Here is a 21694-nt window from a genome sequence, read left to right as displayed (position 1 = left end):
CCTAATGGTGCACATGGTATTTTGTTACCTTTGCATTGTAGCACATTAGAATGTCTGTGTATAAACCTCTGCACGGTTTAAACATGGCAATACCTGTGCCCTGCAATGTAAAGGTATTTTCACATGCGTTGACAAAGTGAACGGGATGCCATTAGCCTTAAAGAAAAATAATAATAATCAGGAGCTGATTAAGAAGTTGCATTCCTGAAAAACATATATAGATACTATACTCATTTCTACCAGCTGTTACAAAGAAAATGGATTAGGTGTAGCACTATTAGAATATCTTGCATGACAGAGCCTATAGTTAATATTTCATTAACTGGATTCCGATCAAATGCAGTTACTGATCTGTAGTTTGTGTATTTACTTTTGTTTGAATTTGCATGATTGTTAACTTCACCATAATCACACAATCATTCCACTGAATAAAATGTACTGAATGGAATTAAGCAATATACTGACAATCATGAGTTTCACTAAATGAGAAATATTTTTACATGTTCGGTAAAGAAAAATGGTATTTATATTTAAATGATTAAGTTTCATTTTTTGGTATTACTGGTAAAGAGATTCAGAAGTAAAACTAGAAGATCATATGGTCTCTCTATATTCACAATATTAATTCTTAGACTAAAATAGATAACTGTACCAAGATACATGATGTTACATAGAATATAAAGATTATATATAATATACATATACATAGATATTGACAGGAGCAGAAGCTGGTATTCAAGAAAAAAGTATTTTGTAAAAAGACAATGAAAAAGGTCTGACCCACTCAGTGGGAGGTAATCTATTAGCAGTTGTGCATTATGGTCCGGGTTCTTAGGATCTTAGGTCATGGATAACCAGTATTTTAGGAATAATCCAAACCACTTAAAGATCTGAAGAGAATCACATTCTGGTTAGAATAAAAAATATTGTAAATTACCCGGCAACTGTATGTAGGGGACACTTAGTGTTCACTATAGTAACTGATGTAGTGAATTACTAGAATAAAGCAAGATCTTAAGCACCAAATGATGATGGGGCACTAGATGGACGGACAAATATGTATTTTATGGATGGTGCCCTGAAGTAACAGGCCACTGAATTATAAAACTGATAAAAAAAACTTGCTCTTCCAGAGAGATCTTCAAAACAGGAAGCCAGGTGCTTATAGTTCCTCATAATTTTGGTCCTTAGTGTTAATTTAGTTTATTAAGCAAATCCGAGTGGAATTCATTGAGGCAAAGGAACCAGAATCTCAACGTAGTTGACCGGAAAAAACCCAGACTGGCCATTAATCATTCCTTCATACCAGTTCTCATCAATCTGATTGGTAAGCGTAATAATATCACCCTCACGGAAACCCAGTTCTCCATCATTCTCAGGTTCAAAGTCATACAGAGATTTACAGCATGGCTGATCCAAGGGAGCTACAAGACAAAGAGATAAGAACAATTTTTGAAAGTGATTAAAAAACCTGAATTACTGAAAGTTTAGCGTAAGTAAAAAGGTGGGTGTTTGCATGAACAGCCAACATATGTGCAATCATGGAATAGGTGGTACTCACCTGAACTGCGGTTATTAGTCCTTGCAGGCTTTTCACTGCGGAAAGATGATGAAGCTGATAGCAAAACAATAAGTGAATGTTACAGTCCAATACATCGCAAGAAATCATAATAATACAAGCAGCCTGAAGAAGTAATATTACCTTGTACTTTGTTGGCAGGGTTGCAGAAGCCACCATTGGATTGTTCACTTTCAGTATATTCATAGCTTTCTCGTGGCTTAGGTTTAAACTCTCGTCGGGGTCTGGAAGAGGACTCTCTCATGCGATTCTTCAACTTGTCTGAGAGTTCATCCAGTATTTGTACAGCTTGCCTGTGATATTCTAGCTGTGCTTCAACCAAGGCTGACAGTTGGCTAACCTGTTCCACCTTCCAATAGGATAAAGAAGAAGGAAAAAGAATGATTCTTTACATATGCATTTTTGGCTGTGACAATTTAGAGTAAACAGAATGGCTTTTAAAATGCTCTTGTGAATTTACTTTAGTCAAATGAAAAAACAAAAAACTTTTAAAACAAAAACTGATCATTTTAGGCTAGCATCATGTGATTTTACAAAATCTACCTGTTGTGTGCACAGACAGGTGGCTGCTGTGCCTGTCAGTGCATTGTAAAGACAGGACAGAATGCAATTAGAGTAGACAAATAGAGTTTTCTGTCACTATATAGATGCCAGTGTAGAAAATGCAATATGTATGTAACAGTAGTCAAAGTTAAAGAAACTAACTAAAAAATCAAATCAATGCTAACCACACCAGAGCACTGCATTTTAAACTTCTGGAGTCAAACCCAACAAACCATAAGAGTGTAACATGTATAGACATTACCATACATATTCCCCTCTCCCCTTTAAGAGCATTTAAAGAAATAAATATTTTGCCACTTATGATTCTAGGCGAGGATAGAAGGTAAAAAAAAAATAAAAAAGGCCTAACAGAAATGTAGTTCTTCCAAAGAAGCAAAAATGCAAGATTAAAATTAGACCATCAGAACTACTACAATTCTGCTCACAGGTAATTGTCTCTGCTATGACAAAGCACCACCTGTAAGCAATCGGAGCAGAGAAGAACCACTGTAATGATATGCCAACTTTTATTCTCAGACAGTAACGGAATGGCCCTCTCCTATAAATTCCATTTTATCCAAATTTTTAAACATGATTTTCTGTTTCTCTGTAATAAACAATACCTTGTACTTGATTCCAACTAGGATATAATTAATCCTTATAGGTTACATGAATTTCTAGTAGACTTAAGGAATGAAGATCCAAATTACAGAAAGATCCATTATCTAGAAACCTCCCGAGAATTCTAGATAATAGGTCCCTATTTGACTTGTGGCTCCCAAATGGTTGCTAGGCAACAGTGTATAAAGAGTTGCCCAAATATAAGGTCTCAAACGCATCCCTTTAAAGAACAAGGAAAGCCAGTTTTTTTTTTACCAAACTGGTTGGACAAAGTGGTTTGCAATGATAATTTATTGTAAAGTAGCACCATGAAAATGTTAACCTCTACTTACATCTGTATCAATCAAATTAATCATGCTTGTCTCAGCCACTTCTTTCGACTCAATAAACTTTTCCATGGCCTGTCTCAGCTCTTCATCTGGTATCTTTCCTTGACGCTTTTTCTTGTAGTCATAATCAAGCCTTCGGCCCTCCAGTTTTTTTAGATGGTGCTGGAATAGACATAATTCTAACGTAAGAAATTAATAAAACAAAGAAATGTTACAAAGCACATCTGTACCATATATTCAAAACTTAAGCCACAACTAGTGCTGCCAGGGCCGCCATCAGGGGGACACAGGGGGTACAAGTGTACCAGGCCCGGGCCTGAAGGGGGGCCCGGCAGTGCTGAACTTTTCGACAAAAGCTGTGTGGTCTTTGTGGTCCCGTGATGTGGAGTGCGCTGGATCTGGGTTTGGGCTTGGGGGCCAGGAAGGGCGGGGTTCAGAAAATATTGTTGTACGGGGCCCCGTGATTTCCAATGGCGGCCCCGAGTGCTGCTATTGCAAATAATTACTGTTACTACATGTGACTGGTCCAAAACCTCACCTGTATCTCCTTCAAATCTTTGTCACATAGATTCTGTAGGGGATCCAAAAAGTTTTGTTTCACTTCAATATCCAAAGAATCCTTCACTTCTGCCAGCCTTTTCATTGACTCCCCGGCATCCAGCAAAGCATCACCTATTTAGCACAGCATATTAGTGTCTACATAATTCTGAGAAAGCTACACTTAACACGACTTAGAAAAAGCATTATGCTAGTTAAAGGAACATATGGCTGCCCTGGTCTCTGGTGCTTCAGTCCGGCAGCTCAGTAATGCAAGTGTAGATTCTGAACTGTTATAATTTGCTACATTCTTTGATATATTTCTAAGGAGCATCTTTGGCTTATTAGCAACTACAGTATCAGTTTTATCAGCTGCCTTTAAAGTAAATTAGTCTTTTAAAGTAATAAAAATCTAATGCAGAGTTGCCCTGCATTGGTAAAACTGCTGTGTTTGCTTCAGAAATTCTACTATTGTTTATATAAATAAGCTGCTGTGTAGCAATGGGGGCAGCCATTTAAAGGAAAAAAAGGCTCAGGTTACACAGCCGATAAGCTCTGTAGAATATAATGGTGTTATTTGTTATCCACTATTTAACCTGTGCCATATAGCCTTTTTTCAATTTCCACAATTGCTACACAGCAGCTTGTTTTATATTAACTATAGTAGTGTTTCTGAAGCAAACACATCAGTTTTAACATTGCAGGGCAACACTACATGATATTGGCATTACTTTAAAGCACTTTTGGTGTTACTGTTCCTTTAAGGTATTAACACTGGTACTCACCAAAATTTGATTCATCTCCAAGATCCTTGCCATACTTGACCATAGTCTCTCCTAAAACACCTTCTGGCTGTGGATATCCTGGATTCTTCACCTGCCCGCGTATCTTAGACACAGTGTTCAGCATTGACAGTTTAGCTCGGGAGGCTGACATGTAAGCAGAATAAATAATATGACATTACTTAATCTGATTTACTTATTATAGTAGATAGTAAAATATGAAATCATAGGGAATTGTTCCTCAACATTAAAGAGCAACTAAACCATTGACCAGTGGCGTAACTACCGGGGGAGCAGGGGGTGCGATTGGGCAAGGGCCCGCACCCCATCATTGACTTGTTGGTTGGGACCCAAAGATGGGTGCATTCTGTTTAGGCTCAGAAGCATGATAAATAGAGTTCAAGTATGTAATAGCAAAAGAGGTTGATTCTGAAAAAAATGACACGCCCATCAAGTTCAACTTTTTTGAAACCTGCGTAACTGCTATTGATTCAGTGATTCATACACCCCAACCCTCTCTAATATGTCTCAGAGGGGGGAAAATTTAATCTCGACTCCCAACAAGGATATCAGACCAGTCCCTGGTTCGACTTTATACTAAGAGCATCTAACATTTTCATGAAACTATTTAAGGTTTCTGCCAATACAGCAATTGTTTAAGGGAGCCACACTCTTCGCACACTTTATATAGGTTGTTCACCTTTAAATGAACTTTTAGTATGTGCAGAGATTGATATTCTGAGACCGTTTGTTAATGGTTTTCATGTTTTATTTGTGTTTTTAAGTTACTTTTTTGCTTTTTCTCAGCTGCTCTCTGGTTTGCAATTTCAGTAATTTGGTTGGTAAATTACCCCCATGCATAGATTTGATTAAGAAACTGGTATGTGAATAGGATAGGGCTTGAATAGAAAGATGAGTAATAAAAGTAGCAATAACAATGCATTTGTAGCCTTACAGAGCATTTGATTTTTAGTTGGGGTCAGGGACCCCCATTTGAAAGATGGAAAGAGTCAGAAAGAAAAAGGCAAATCATTCAAAAAATATAAAAAAAAATACTAAAAGTTAATCTAAAAGGTGTACCAAAACTTTTAACTACTGATGCATTTTTTTTTTGAGTAGTCATTTATTTTCGATAAGTTCGTTAGTTTCTATTTTTGCCTTCCTGATTGCTGCTTTACAACACTTACAGTATTTATAGGTCATTAAATAAGCATCTGACTCCTCTGCCTTATATTTTGTAAATGCTTTTTCATTCCTATTAATTTCTACAGATCAAATTAATGCCACCTAGGCTGGTCCTTAATGCTTTTACATTTCTTTCTCAAGGAGTACACTGAGTACAGTAATGATTTAATATCAGAAATGTAGAGTCATTGTCATCCCAAAAATGTTGTTTTTAGAGGTAAAGTACAAAGTTACCACGCTTGCACACCCTCCAGGAAAAGACAACCCGGTGCACAGTGAAGGAGGCCTCGGGAACCTCAATTTTCATAACGAAGAAGAATTTCACTGGCACTCAAAGGTTCAAATGCTTGACAAAGGGGGTTTACCCCGAAACATTCGCAAAATAAACTCCTCAAGGGCTTGTACCTGCTTGAATGAACCTTTGAGTGCCAGTGAAATTCTTCTTCGTTTTTAGTGGTAAATACATTAAATGAGATAATATTGTCAATATTACCAGGGGATGTTTCTGGGCGCCGATGCAGCGCCCCTCCCTCCCAACAGTTTGTGCTGGATATCGGATCCCATACCTGTAGTTTTACTATTAACATGTATTCATAGGGATGCACCAAATTGTCAATTTTGTGATTTGGACAAATACCAAAGCAAATCGGAAGAAAGGTACAAAAAGAACACACTCATGGAAAAAATATAGCAATTTCCTTGTTTATATCATGCCAATGATTAAGTATCTGAGTGATATGAAACGCATAAGGCTGTATCCTCGTGTACTGAAATAAACTACTGAAGGATTTGACAAGTCTGCCTAGAAGACTTCTCTGCTAGTGCCTGCCTTTTTGCTTTATACGGTGGTCCGCTCCCCAAGCTGAGGGTTCAGGGTGGTGCACCTGGACCTCCCTTCACAACTGGTGAGTTCTACTAAAAACCCGAGATTTTTCTACTTTCATACTGACTACTATCAACAAAAGTGTGTGATCTATATATGGCATGAAAAAATCCCTTGATTTTAAGTATTCAGTTTGGGCAGGCACTTGGATTCAGTCAAATCCGAATCATGCTGAAAAGGGCCAAATCCCAAACCGAAATCTAGATTCAGTGAATTTCTAATTCTCTAGCACTGTATAATAAATGGATGTATACACTGAAACAAAGTACAAATTTAACTGTAGGAGTGGTACAAAAAAAATGGAGATGTTTTGATGTGAAGTAGTGGAAGGTTGCCAAGTTGCAGGGCTAGATGTTCTCTCAGTGGCAGCAGGGAAACCAAGCACAAGATTTAAATCTTTAGAATTACTACAACTATTGCTAGAACACGCAGACCATGCTGAAAGGCAGTTACCAGGATTTGGCTGCAGATACTCAATCGTCTTAGCAAGAACGTCAGCAACAGCTTTAGTTGTCAAATCAACTTTCTGTAAAAAACACAAGATTCAAATAAATAAAAATAATCTAACAATAATAATTAAAGGGGAGGTGTGTACATGCAACTAGAACAGAGTAAATTTACTGAATATATATATAAAATCATCTCTACCACTTTTGGGTTGTCAGAAACAGTCCTAGTAAAGGCAGCAAGAAACACAAATAACTATTGTTTGTAAGTACAGTGTACCAGGGTTAATTATAAATTCATAGACTGTGGATTCTGTAGTCATGAAAGCACATGTGCATCTAAACTTGAGGAATGATGGTGGTCCACCAATAATTTATAAACGTTTCAGGAATCTTGCATTTCCTGCTAATAATTCCTAATATATCATCTGCAAGAGGTTAAATCTAGCAATAGTTAAAGGGGTGGTTTACTTTTGAGAATCATCACTTAAGCTTTGACTGAATAAAGTTGTAATGCAGTATTCATTATGTACAGTTTCTTTACACTATATAATTAAAAATTGCAAGTTTCACTGTATTGGAATTCCCCCTCTTTGGTGAGACCATCGGTGACCTTGCTAACTCTCTGGGGGAAAAAGAGAGGGAGAGACAGAGAGTGTGAGATTGAGAGGGAGATTTTAAAAATATTGCAATCTAAGTTCAGCAAGGTGCTTAGAGCCTGGAATATGCAGGTGTCAAATGCATATACCAAACCATACATTATAGATAATCCATTCAAATTGTATAAACATTTTATTCATTAGGTGCCTAAAAAAGATTAAGGTAAGGTGGTGGATGACATATCTAAGGCTTGTCAAAAAGGGTTGATAGAAGCTACTTTGTCACCACAGTTAAGGCACATTTTTCACGTTGTTACCTTAAGTGCTGCAGTTTGTACACATTCTATCTGTGCAAATGTTTAATAATGGAGTATCACAGAGATCAGTTCTGTCTTTCTAATTAATGACTGTATAAATCAGGTCTAGAAAGCATGTAAAAGAAAGGAGACAATGGAAACAGGGTAAGATGAAGACAGGGCAGGCCTGTCGGTAGGTACCATACATAAGTAGATAAGATGTCAACTAGGTCTAAAGGGGCAGAATTGGCAGCTATGTACAGCCACCTTTATACGGGACCCTTTTGTTAAAAACTAAATGTTTTAGGATGTGGTTATAGCATATCAAACCACAACATAGAAATGGAGGCATATATTAATTGATTTGAGAGAAATGATTACTACCTGTACATGCAATAGAAGGACAAAAACACTGGCCATGGTACTGATGCTAAAGCTGCTGGCCAGGTACCAAATATATTACCAAATATAATTTTGATTTATAGTTTCTGAACTCAGTCAAAGAAATTTAGAGGCAAGAAATTTAATGGTGGTTTGTTTTATGTTTTAAATGTTTAGAAAACAATAAAACTTTACCTTTAAAAAAGAAAAAAAAAAAATAAGGTCCAGTAACATAACACCATTTTTTTAGAATTGTCCAACAAGCACCTACAATTTAAAAGGGTCTCCTATGACTAATATAAACTAAAGCCTCTGAAGAAAATCTCACCTGTATATTAAGCCATTTAAATTTGTTGGCATTACTGGTCCTTTAAGCAAATAGTGTGCACAAATAATGCTAGTAAAATACTTACACTCATGTAAAGCTGGCTATACGTGGGTATTTGAGCTTTGTTTTAGGACTAGAAAGCAAATGTAGAGAACAATTTCCCAGACTACAGTAAAATTTGAACCAACAATGCTAAATTGCACACAAGTTGCTTTTTCCTTGTGTGAATTTAACTGGGAAATGCATCTTATCTGGTGCAGTGATGATCCTGGTGCTGGAAATGGGGAAGTTCAGTTGTACCCACACATGTAAACATGCAAAGAAAGCCCTGGAATTAATACCAATTCAAGGCAAGTGTTAATTCCAGGGTATTGTTGCACCTTATACTTTGCATCTTATTCTGCAAAGTGGTCACAACAGGCAAGTACAAGGTGCAGGTACATATGAGTGTGTATTTGTACAAGAAACTTTGTGAATAATTTTTTTTTGTATTGTTATTGCTACTTTTAGTTTAGTTCTTTTTATTTTAATAAAGAAACAAGTTGCAGTATACAGGAAAAAGCGGTTACTGGACATCCCAGTCCGCAATGCATATTCAGTTGTAAATAAACAAGTATTCCTGAGTATAACATGAAATCCGGAAAAAAATTCTTTCCATCGTAGCAAAACACATTGACAAGCAATGTGAAGTGCTATGAGAGACGTGAAAGTTGTGATACATATTACATAATAGAAAACAAACAACAACAATAAAGAAATAAAATAAAAATGCTGTCTGAAACAAGAAATAAGGGAAAAAAGAGAAGGTATGGGTGAGCTGTGGCGGAGAGTACGTTTGAACCCTCCAGGCAAACAAAGACATTAGGAGATACTCCCGAAAGTGAATAATTTTTAATGGTCAAATTATTGTACACAATTATGCACTTTGCATTGGACCATGCATTAGTAATAAACACTTTTGCATGTATACAAAAGATGCACACTCTTGAAACATGATGGGGTTTGCATGAGTGTAGGGTGGGTATTCAGTTTATTAGGGATGCACTGAATCCAGGATTCAGCTAGGATTCTGCCTTTTTCAGTAGGATTCGTCCGAATACTTGTGCCTGGCCGAACCAAATCCAAATTTTCATATGTAAATTAGGGGTAGAATGGAAATCACGTGGCTTTGTCACAAAACAAGGAAGTATAAATGTATTTATCACTTTCTCCTTTCCAGCCCCAAATTTGCATATGTAAACTAGGATACAGATTCAGCCCAATATTTCACAAAGGATTTGGTGCATCCCTTGTAAATGTAGTGAAGACTACAGGGCTCGTTTACAAACACCAGTAACATGCTGCAAAACTGCACCATTCAAAGCATAATACACTTAAAACCTGTGCCTGGTGCAAGGCAGCTGTGTTCCCATTTGTTTTCATAGGCTTTCATTATGCATCTGACTGAAGGGTTAAATATACAGCAAGAGGGAGCAATGCCTTGTGTGTTGTGCACAAAGTAGTTACATGCCAAAGGACCTCTCTCAGTTGCTTGCATAGCAAGGCCTAACTATTTGCAAGATGTACTTGTAAGTGTATTTTATATTGGTGCTTGAAACATATTTAGGGTAATTTATAAACAATGAACAAATTTGCTCCTAGGCAGTAACCCATAGCAAGCAATTCGTGATTAGCGTTTTTCAACCAGCTGCAGGTTGAACAGTGAAAACAATCATCTGATTGGTCACCATTGTTTACTGCCCAGGAGCAAATTAGCCCAGGGTTTATTAATGACCCCCATTCTGTTTTATGCACCCCAATAAATGTTCTACAGTTTGAATTAATACTGGATTGCTTCTTTTTTTTTTTTTTGGTTTACTTTAGGCAGAGTGCCTGTTAGAAGTAAGTCATACCCATTTATATTCAAGTCAGCTGTACCTTTTCCATTTCTTTAAAGTCATCATCCAATTTGGTTCCTTCAGCTCCTCCAACTTTTTCACTCACAAGCTGTGGAAGACAAAGATATTTTTCTATTTTCCATATGGCAAAAAAATGTTTTTTATAACAAGTTAATAATATAGTAGTGAAAGCGAACATGACTTTGATAAAGAAATGAAAATATCGAATGCCCATTGTTTATGGCATTCACATATAAGGGGCCTACTTGAGAGGTTTGGACCTATGCATTTTTATATTGCTTAACTACACCAGTAGCTAAGAAGTATTAGAAAATATAGGTTTCAGGGTCCTGTACCAGCCTTTGGCCAGTACTTTACCAGGGAAGATCAGTGTCTCCAAAGATGTCCCCAATAGTTTTCCATACTCTTTTCAGCTGATTCAAATCACATGTTCTAGTTGCCTAAGCTTAGGGACCAATTATAAATGTATATAATATATCAAAATCATTATAGAAGTCTAATTAGTAATGTATTCAGAATCTTATTACATGGTATCATGCAAAGCTAATTAATAAGCAGCAGCTCTGTGGCATGATTTACTTTGCCAGATGTAAAAACAGTTCTTTGTGTGGTGTACCAGAAGTGGACTATCAGTATAAAACGTTTTCCTCTTTATTAATACATCATAAAAAGGTGAATATGCCTACAATAGGAGCAGGATAATCATACTAATAGTTAATTTAAAGGTTAACTACCCCTATAAGCTGTATTCAAGTCTGGCATAGAACGGGTGTTATAATTTAAAGCATAAATTGCTAGCAAAGCTTCAAGATATGGCTAACAAATGCTGACCGATTACAAAAAAAAAACCATGTCACATATTTATAAAATATGGACAAGATAGTAGACTGGGGGCTAAGTGGCAAATGAGATTCAATGTTGATAAATGTAAGGTTATGCATTTGGGATACAGAAATATGCAAGCCACTTATTCCTTGAATGGCATTAAGTCAGAAACATCTTTGTTAAAAAAAAAACGACCTGGGTGTGCTTGTGGATAATAACCTTACATCTAGCAATATATCCCAACATTTCTAAATTGCACTTACATGACACAGCAATGTGCAGTCAATGTGTAGTTTTATTCAAGATCCTAGCAAGCAATGCCAGTCAGCACCAGGAAGGACCAGCTTTTGGTTTGGTCCTGGCAAACTGTTGAGGCTGCAGATGGGGTTTAAATTAATGGGCATGTTTCTTTTTTTCAAACTCCCTTTTTTTTTTTACTATGTTATGTTAAAAGTGAATAAAAACACCACTTCCTTAAAGACACTAACACGTTTCACAGAAAGTCTAGACTGGCAAAGGATTTATGACCTGAATGATTAAAGGAGTTGACCTTATATAATGCATAATATAATATATAAAACTTTACAATTAAATGGTGCATAACCGTTAAAAATAGTTTCCACTTCCAGCAGAGTGTATTAACAGAGCTCACACTATGGATGGAGGACACCATAGTATTTTTCTAGGAAAAGCCCCATGTTAAGCACACCAGTGCTCCCAGTTCAGGTGGCCATGTAGTGGCACATGCATGAGCATGATGAGTGTGTGCCCCATCTTACTCATTACGCATACGTGCCATACATCAGTCTACTCCGTTCCTGATACTACCCCTACTAAATAGGGTGCACTTCTCAGGAAAATACTACTGTTACTGCCATATGGAGCGTGGGCGGTTAACCTGCACTTGTGAAAAATGCTTAGATGACAGGTGTCCATTAAGAGTTTGTTTATCTTCCAAAACTTTTTTTCAGTTCAGTTGTTTTCAAGTTGTTCACCAGAAATAAAGGCTTTTTTCAATTGTTTTTCATGTTTTTTGACTGTTTGTCCAAAATTGAGGTTTAAAGATTAATGTTCCCGTCTGGTGTTTTAGTCTGGTAGATCAGTAATCCAGGTGCGGATTCTTTTACAACTTGCTACATTTCTCAGCAGCATCTGTGGAATATTAGTAACTATTGTATCTGCTATAACAGCTGTCGGTAGTAAAACTCAGGGATTTTGATAGGCAGGGCTGAAAATACGGAAATATATCAATTTATGTATCAATTTTTACAGAGAAAGTGACCCCACTCCCAGATTTGGTTCAGAAAGGCATAAGGTGATAAATAAAAATACAAACTTCATTAAAAGAACACAAATAGAAAAACAAAAGGTAAGTCTTTATTTCTGGTGAACTATCTACATAGTCATCTGTAGGCTGGTATATGTGTAGCATTGGGCTGGCACTCCTAAACCAGAATGTCACATTTAGGGGTATGTAATAAAAGTCAGTAACTGAAAAACTATTCACAAAGTTTTGGGGAACAAATTTTGCTTTGTGTAAATTTAATATAGCTTTTGTGAACCAGGAAACTGTTTAGCGAGCACTTACAACAGTTTGTGCCAATGCGCAGTAAATGTAATAAAACTTCTTACTGAAAAAGTCGTTACGTTTGCTCCAAAAGATTACAACACCTTCAAGCACTTCTTAAGAGTGCACAATTAAAATTCGCAATGCAATAACAGTTTAAGGAACAATATTACATTGTGAGATGTGGATAATTATTCTTATTGGTGCAAATTGTTTTTCTCTTTGCGACTTAAATTACATTCCCCCCATTGTTTTGTACATTTAACTGCCTGAATTTGCATCCAATTGGGCTGATCCATATGATCAGCAAGTGGCTAAAAGCAACTGTATCCTACTATCTGTGACTGTCTATAATTACACACACCATTGATGGCAGATTATAAAACAATGGTATGTGATATGATGTGCCAAAGATACATTAGAAAAGCTTTGCCTGATATAAACATTGCCCCCCCCTCTCCCCCACTTCCCAAGCCAGTCCAACATCTGTCCCATCAACTCACATTTTCCACAATTACCCTTTAAGCCAATTGATGTGGTAATACATGAACATAATGTGTACAATTATCCATGCACATGTAGGGGCAGCTGATCCTGGTCAATGTACTGCAATCAGTATGGGATTGTAGCATGTTTGGACATTTCATTTACAGATGCTAGGGTAGAAAATGTGGGAAAAACCTTTGACTGCAAACCTTTGAAGCACGTCCTGTGCAAGAATATAATAGAATATAAAAAGGTTTTCTTCTGAGTAAACCATTTTTATGCCTTTAATGAGTTTACAATATGAAACCAAATTTTGTCCAAATGATCTGCAGCAGGTAAAAAGGAGCAATGTTTACTTTTTTATTGCTCTCTGCAATGCAATGAGAGAGCTTTATCTAGGCTTGAAGTTTGCATTTCTTCGAGGCTGACCATGCCCAGTATTGTTCCTATTTGGTCTATTTACACTTCACAGGCACAAGTGTGGCACACCTCCTAAAGGCAAATAATATCACACAGTGTGAACTACATGAAACAATTAACAAGAAAATGGCCATCAGACACCATTTAACTACTTTCCATAAATAATTTAACAGCATGTGTGGTACTGGCAATTTACATTAAAAGAACAAGTAAACCCCACAAATGAATTATGTTGTCCTGAAAGAGCATTGCAAAGACACTTTAGGCCCTTAAAGATAAAGTCGTTTCACCGCTTTTGCCAGCCAAGAGATTGGTGCACTTCAGATCCAGAAACACTTCTCAGAGACTAAGACCAAGACAGTAGCGTTTGCGCATTAGTTGGAATCAAGTGCAAGGGCTCTAGTCACTCTGCAATCCTCAATAAAATGATGACTCAAGTGGGGAACATCACGCATGCGCTGAATTGTTTTCCTGACGTAGAAAATGACGAATCAGGAAAGAAGATGACAGCCTCAAAATGCAAAACAAGTACTCACTCCTGACAGACAATATAAGCAGACGATAGCATTTCCGATAAAAACAAAAAAACTATTGATTTACAAGGGGGGGGGTATGGCAGACATTTCCTTGTCCTTTAAGGCCAGTGAGAAAGGAACATTGGACATTTTGTTGCCGACACAAAAAGATTAAGGAGCATATTTAAATATTTAATGTGTGAATTTTTTTCATCCAACTTCACCAAAGTTCCTGTTAATTCACCAAGCATAGTTTTACAACAGATCTCATACTTACTAAAAATTGTGCGCATGCCTATGTGAGCAAAATGAGCTGAATTTTCTCCTGCTACAAATTCTCTGTGGAAATTCACCAGTATTTAGGGAAATTTCTACAGAGATGATGAAATGACATGCGGTAAATTAGCATGGAGGAGGCGATGTAGATGATATGCAAAAATGGCAGATTTAGCGGGCAGTTCACCAACTTGAACCTGGAGAATATTAATTCTTAGCTCTGGCAAAGAATCATTAGGGACACATCGGGGTGAATTTTCATTTTTGGTAATAGTACACCAAATTTCGCTCTTTAGTAAATATGCCCCTAAGTGACAGAGTGCTGTGTTTCTAAAAGTGTTTCTAAAGCATACACGCAATTTTTACCAATGCAAGTTAACAGAACATTAGATTTACACTTATATAAAACTATTCCATTTTTGGGGTTACTGTTCCTTTAAAACAAAACTGGGTTGCATATATAATTTGAGACGGCCTTTAAATATACTGTAGAGATTTTTTTAATTTCTGGGTGACAGGTCTCTTAATATGTCTCATCGGCTTTAAGCAGATTCTTTGGCATTGACAGAACAGCACTTCTATGACTAGAGGCTAAGGGCAATGACACACGGTGCTATTGGTCACCTGTGTTTTGTAATGAAGTCTATGGGAGATGGCCTTCTCATAATTTAGAGCTTTCTGAATAACAGATCCTATATGGGAACTGTTATCCAGAATACCTTAAATCTACTAGAAAATCATGTAAACATTAAATAAACCAAATAGGCTGGTTTTATCTCTAATACAGATGAATTATATTTTTGTTTGGATCAAGTACAAGCTACTGTTTTATTATTACAGAGTAAATGGAAATAATTTTTTTAAAAAAAATCTGGATTATTTGGATAAAATTGAGGCTATGGGAGGACGTCAATCCATAATTTGGAGCTTTCTGGATAACGGGTTTACAGATCTCATACCTGTACTTGTTTATATACACAAAATCACAAAACCCATGGTATTAGGCACATATAGTCATATGAAAACGTTTGGGAACCCCCTTTCACCCTGCATAATAATTTACTCCACTTTCAACAAAAAAGATAACACTGGTATTTCTTTTATTTCCCAGGAACATCTGAGTACTAGGGTGTTTTCTGAACAAAGATTTTTAGAGAAGCAGTATTCAGTTGTATGAAATGAAATTTGAAAAACTGGCTGTGCAAAATTTGGGCACCCTTGTAATTTTGCTAATTTGAATGCATGTAACTGCTCAATACTGATTACTGACAACTCCAAATTCGTTGCATTAGCTAGAAATCCAATATTCTATGAAACAGCGCTTCACAAGGAAGCCCAGGGAAAGACAAAAAAGAATATAGTAGAAATATAGTGTAGTATATTTTGGTAATTTACCACCTCTTTCTGCAAATACTATATTATTCGTGATACCCACTCCAACATCCACCAAAACTATAGTTAGCCTTGATTTTTATGGGTCACCGTCAGGGGAAGGTGGGTACTCACAAACGTTTAGGTTAATTGTGCGCCTATCTGTGGGTTTGTTCAGTACTTCTATCTCGAGTGCTGTCCAAGTTTGCTAAAGGAAGAGCGCTTCATATGGTGTAAAAACATTTCTTTAATAAATAGTGCATAAGTTAAAACCACACGCACATAAAAACAAACAGAAAGGGCATATAGCAGTCTTTTTCCTGCCTGATGCGCTGTGCTGGGAGTTCAATTTGTTTGAGCCGGCTCTCCTCACAGCGTGTTTCTTTCCCGGGCGCACCCTGGCTGACGTCGCTAAGCCTTGCCTGACGCGTTTTGTCTCCATACACCGCCCGATAAAAGCGCCCGACAGACTGAGTCGGCAGCTTATTGGCCTGAGTGTGGGGCCATCTGACGGGCTTCCCCAATCGATATATGCCCGAAAGTCAGACAGATCTCGATCAGGCAGGTTAAAAAAATCCAGTCAGATCGCAGGTGCATCAGTGCATTTATGTGGTCCTGTGATCCAACTGTCCGGATTGGATGCATTATGATCCGATCGTTGGGCCCTAGGGCTCACGATCGGATCAGCCCAATATCGCCCACTTCAATGTGGGCATATGTTTGACTCTATAAACAAAAGATTTTTCAGTATCATGGTTTAGGGGAAGGCTACAAAAAGCTGTCATTTTTAACTGTAAGGAATGTAATTAGGAAATGGAAGGCCACATGCACAATTGCTGTAAAATCCAGGTCTGGCAGGCCAAGAAAAATACAGGAGCGGCATATGCGGGGGATTTTGAGAATGGTTACAGACAACACAAAGATCACTTCCAAAGATCTGCAAGAACATCTTGCTGCAGATGGTGTATCTGTACATCATTCTACAATTCAATGCAATTTGCACAAAGAAGAAGATAAAGAAGCCCTTTTTGCACTCATGCCACAAACGGTCGCTTGTTTTATGCAAACGCACATTTAGACAAGCCACAGTCATTTTGGAACAAAGTGTTTTGGAATGATGAGACAAAAATTGAGTTATTTGGTCAAAACAAAAAACGATTTGCATGGCGGAAGAAGAACACCGCATTCCAAGAAAAACACCTGTTACCAACTGTCAAATTTGGTGGAGGTTCCAGGGACTGGGTCGGATGAATTCAACCCAATATCAACAAATTCTTCAGGATAATGTTCAAGCATCAGTCACAAAGTTGAAGTTACGCAGGAGTTGGATATTCCAACAAGACAATGACCCTAAACACACTTTGAAATCTACAATATTCTGGAATGGTCGTTACAGTCCCCCGAATATCATATCTATGGGATGATTTGAAGCAGGCTGTCCATGCTCAGCAGCCATTAAATTTAACTGAAATGGAAAGATTTTGTATGGACAAATTCATATACACACACACATACATACATGCATTGTGTGCATTGTATCATCATATTATTACAAAGTAACTACCTTATCGGTGATAAATGTAAGCTACAATTTATCAACTGCATGTTCATAATTCATATTGACAAAAGGTAATGTATACAATATAACAAGAATTGTATCTCTGATTAAGAAAACATGTAAGGGAAAATTGTTCATTGAGACCATGTGGCACCATTGTATTAAGCTTTTTGATCCAGAAACATTGCCTCTGTAAAAGCATCTTAAACCTATCACCTTCCGTTTTATGGGGGGTAATTGGTCTATGCCTATATACTTAAAGGTGGGCAAATAATGGCCCTTTTCTAAAAAAAAATGCTTAGCCACAGGTTTCAAAGTTTTTTGTCCCCAAAATCTGTGCTGATGGCGGATTAATGTCTGTCCATCCTGAGACGTAACATCTGGTCGGTCTTACTGCATATGAGAGACCACACGGGCATGTTATTAAATAAATAATATATACATACACATATGGATGTGTCTGTCTTAAAGCCCTACTGGAACTTAAATGGCAAGTCAACCCAAAATAAAGATTTGCCTATTAAAAGAAAACATTTTTTCTAAGCAATATACATTCATTACAAATTCCAAGATGGAAAGGGTTAACTGTGATGAGAATAAGAAGGAAGGTAGTGAGGTATGAGACAAGAAGTCCTTGAGAAAGCGGAGCAAAGTCCGCAAAACGCGTTGGACAAATGTGAGGAGTCCGTACGTCTAAAATAAGGAACCCACTCCAGAACAAGTGTGGACTTGAGAGAGCTCAAAATCCCGATCACAGGAGGACCGATTGCCGGTACAGGAGTGAGACCAAAACAGAGCACTAAACACACACGGACAGATAAGGAACTTATATGCAATTGATTTTCTTGTATCCTGTGAGTATAATTTGTATGCCGGGATTATGTTTCTGAAACGAAATACTACACTTCTAAAGGATTCCCTGTCTTTTGCTCTTTTATTTTTTACTACAGAATACTATATATTTGGAGAATGAGTACCCCATTATCAAAAGCAGAAGAGCGGGGAAGTGAATTTTAAACTAGTGCTGATCCCTATTAACCTCCACTTCAAGGGGTAAAATTGTTGTATTACAAATTTTCTACATTTTTTATGTTATTTGTATATGTATTGCTATTGAAAGCAGTGTGTCTGTCCCTTTCTATGCTCTGCCCTGATGGCTAAAAGATCCGATTGTACGCAAAGATCCGATTGTACGAGTCGAGGATTCGTACGATTATCGGACCATGTGTGGAGAGTACCGACATTTTTCGTCCAACGGAGATCGTCGTTTGGTCGATCGGACAGGATAATATCTCTGCATGTATTGCCGATAATATGATTTTCAGTGGGAGACTGTCACTAGCTTTTGTCAGACATAACTTTCATATGATTGCTGTCAGGGGCAGAACATCGGCTGATCTGTTCTTTTCTACTTTATTTGATCTGAATGGTTAATGGCAGGTCGGGAGATGGGGGAAGTCCAATCGTTCGAGGATTCAAACGATCGGATCTTTGCATCTATGGCCAGCTTAAGACTGTTGATACAATGTAAGTCTTTGCTGGGGAACCAAGACTTTTGCAACATTGCTTATAAAGTAACAACCAGGAGTTCGGCAAATGCTGTTTTCAGTAGCAAATGTTTTTGCAAATAACTTTAAAATACATACATTAACTTTAATTAATGTATATTGGAAAATTGCTTAGAATTATGTTTTCTTTTATTAGGCAAATTTTTACTTTGAGGTTGACTTGCCCTTTAAATGGCATCCCCCATTATGCAAGATGTTAATATAGCTATATTAAAGCTTCTGAAATCAACAATTTGGGGCAGATTTACTAAGCTCGAGTGATGGTTCGAATTTCGAAGTAAATTTTTTCAACCATCGAATAGGCTATATTCGACCATTCGACTTCGATTCGAAGTAAAAATCTTTCGACTATTCAACCATTCGATAATTGAAGTACTGTCTCTTTAAAAAAAACTTCGACTTCATACTTCACCAAATTAAAGCTACCGAAGTGCAATGTTAGCCTATGGGGACCTCCAAAGTTTTTTGGGTCGAATAGAAATCCTTTGATCCTTTAATTCGACCGCAGGATTGCAAAATTTGTTGAAAAAACTTCTAATTCGATATTCGAATTCGAAGTTTTTTAATTAGATGGTTGAATTTCAAAGTTTTTTGTAATTCGAGATTCAACCCTTAGTAAATCTGCCCCTTACATTTTTAGTTTGCATCATGCTACGGCTTCAGGTGTCAATGAGTCCGATTTTACTCTTATTGGTGATTAGCATTATTATTAGTTTGCATTAATTTACTCAGTGAATAAGCACTCAATGGCTTTCTCTGTAAGCAACCCACTCTGCCTGGCCCACTTTTCCATAAAAAAAAATATCCATGCACAGGATCAACAAGATATCTGAGGTCCTTCCATGACTGGATTGCATAGGCCTCCACTGGAATTCAACCTTAGTCCTGGGGGCCATAAAATGGGATCTACCAGATTTGACCCATGGGCTGAGAAAATCTAAGTGTATGTTAGAGTCCTGCAACGGGTCGGGTACCCGCGGGTTACCCGCAAAAACCTGCGGTACCTTGCGGGTTGAGGGGAGAAGTTCTTGGTGTGGATAAAGTCGCGGGTCAGCGGTTCTGCGGGTCGGGCCGCGAGTCTTCTCAATTGCGATACTCATTTTTTCTGGTCATGGCTACTTCCAATGACATAACTTCCAGTTTTCTCTTTTTTTTTCTGATCATGTCTACTTCCGATGATGTAACTTCTGGATTACAATGACAGCACTTCCTGATTCTTGATGGTCACCAGGTCCGGGTTGCGGATAAGGTACTTGCAGGTAGGGTTGGGTAGCGGTTCAGGTAAGAATGCAGGTTGCGGGTGCGGGTCCCAAAAAATGGACCTGCGCAGGATTCTAATGTATGTAGACACATTTAGTCAAGGATGTAAGGTAGGCTTAGGGGCGATTCTATGGCTCTTGCCATCCTAGGCGTCTCCTGCAATTGAGCTTTCTACGCTTGAAGAGCCCAATTTCCGGTTTAATGACCGGAGTTCTGGCTCATAAAGTTACCAGGAGGGGCTTTTTCCACCCCTGGTAAACCAGGATCCCCTGGGTAGGCTCTGTCTTAATGGACTTGGGCACAGGTATGGCTGCTGACCATGAGAAGCAGCACAGCAATACTATGCCATAAAGTGATTTACATTATTTCCAAACCTATGCAATTGCAATAGGAAGTTCACTATTACTTCTGACTGTTAAAAAATGTTAATCAGTCAGCTGGTGTAGAGTGCACATTGGAAAACACAAAAGACAAAAACAAGTCTGTCAAACTTTTCCTCATGCCATAACATGTTTCTGAAAATTTCTTAAAAGTTAGCTTTACACATTTACTTGCATTCACACTGCCACTCGTGTCTTCTCCTCCTCTTTCCACACAATACACATTCCATTTTCACAGCTCCGAAAAGTTGTGTAAACAAATTTAGAAAAGCGGAGTCAACAAAGCGAAAGTTACTCTGTAGTGCGAAGTTTATGATACAGATGTACATCCAACCTCCCCGAGCCCGCACGCTACAAAAAGAATCCAGAGAGCTTCAGTCTCCGGGGACAGAGTTTGACTACTTCAAAAGTAAGACTCCACAGTTAACGCCATAGGCCTTCAAAATACATGTAACGCTCACCTGACTTGCTTTATAAAACTGCTTTTTAAGCCCGGCTACTGACATTGTTGCGATACACTAAGATTGCAGGGCTACTGGAATCGCGGAACCAAATCTAAAGGCTCTCCCCAGGCTCCTCTCTCAGGATATTACATGGCAACCACTTACTTCCGGTATAAGGCAGGAAACAGGGGAGGAGACCAGACCAGAGACACAATATGCAAGTGTTGCGTTCAGCTATGAGCAAAATTTGCAGATCGTTATCTTTTATTCCGGGTGCTCATATTATTTGATTTAAATAAATATGTTGTTTGTAATTCTGCACGTGTAATTGAATTCAGATAAATATGTTGGGGTTTATGATTAAATAACATGGTATGTTTCTAATAGTTTTTTCCTAATTTGATGGCAGAGAGCTGTCACTATGATTTAAAAGATGCAGATAATGATAATTACTTTTAATAAGTTATTTTGCAGTGTTTTTAATGTTTTTATTTTGTATTAACAAAATAAAAGAATGAGGAAATTAAAGGTTACTTAATAAGCAGTATTTTATTGTGTTTAGTTGATATTATTAAAGCAGGTCTGGACTGGGATTCACTATAGGTCCTGGCATTTCAA

The 21694-nt window shown here is 37.6% G+C and overlaps 1 protein-coding gene across 1 annotated transcript; it reads right to left on the bottom strand.

The window, feature by feature from the left end:
* Positions 1–508: 508 nt before the first annotated feature.
* sh3gl1.L (SH3-domain GRB2-like 1 L homeolog) lies at positions 509–21224 on the bottom strand. The gene is given in 9 exon segments (NM_001091680.1): positions 509–1424; positions 1562–1615; positions 1703–1928; positions 3076–3234; positions 3611–3744; positions 4395–4538; positions 6913–6985; positions 10427–10495; positions 21095–21224. Coding segments are annotated over 9 exon segments (1101 nt in total). The 5' UTR covers positions 21140–21224; the 3' UTR covers positions 509–1227.
* Positions 21225–21694: the final 470 nt, after the last annotated feature.

This window comes from Xenopus laevis, chromosome 1L (genome assembly GCF_017654675.1).
Source record: "Xenopus laevis strain J_2021 chromosome 1L, Xenopus_laevis_v10.1, whole genome shotgun sequence".
Lineage (NCBI taxonomy): Eukaryota > Metazoa > Chordata > Amphibia > Anura > Pipidae > Xenopus > Xenopus laevis.
The sequence above is the reverse complement of the archived record's forward strand: the minus strand, read 5'-3'. Positions and strand labels throughout refer to the sequence as shown.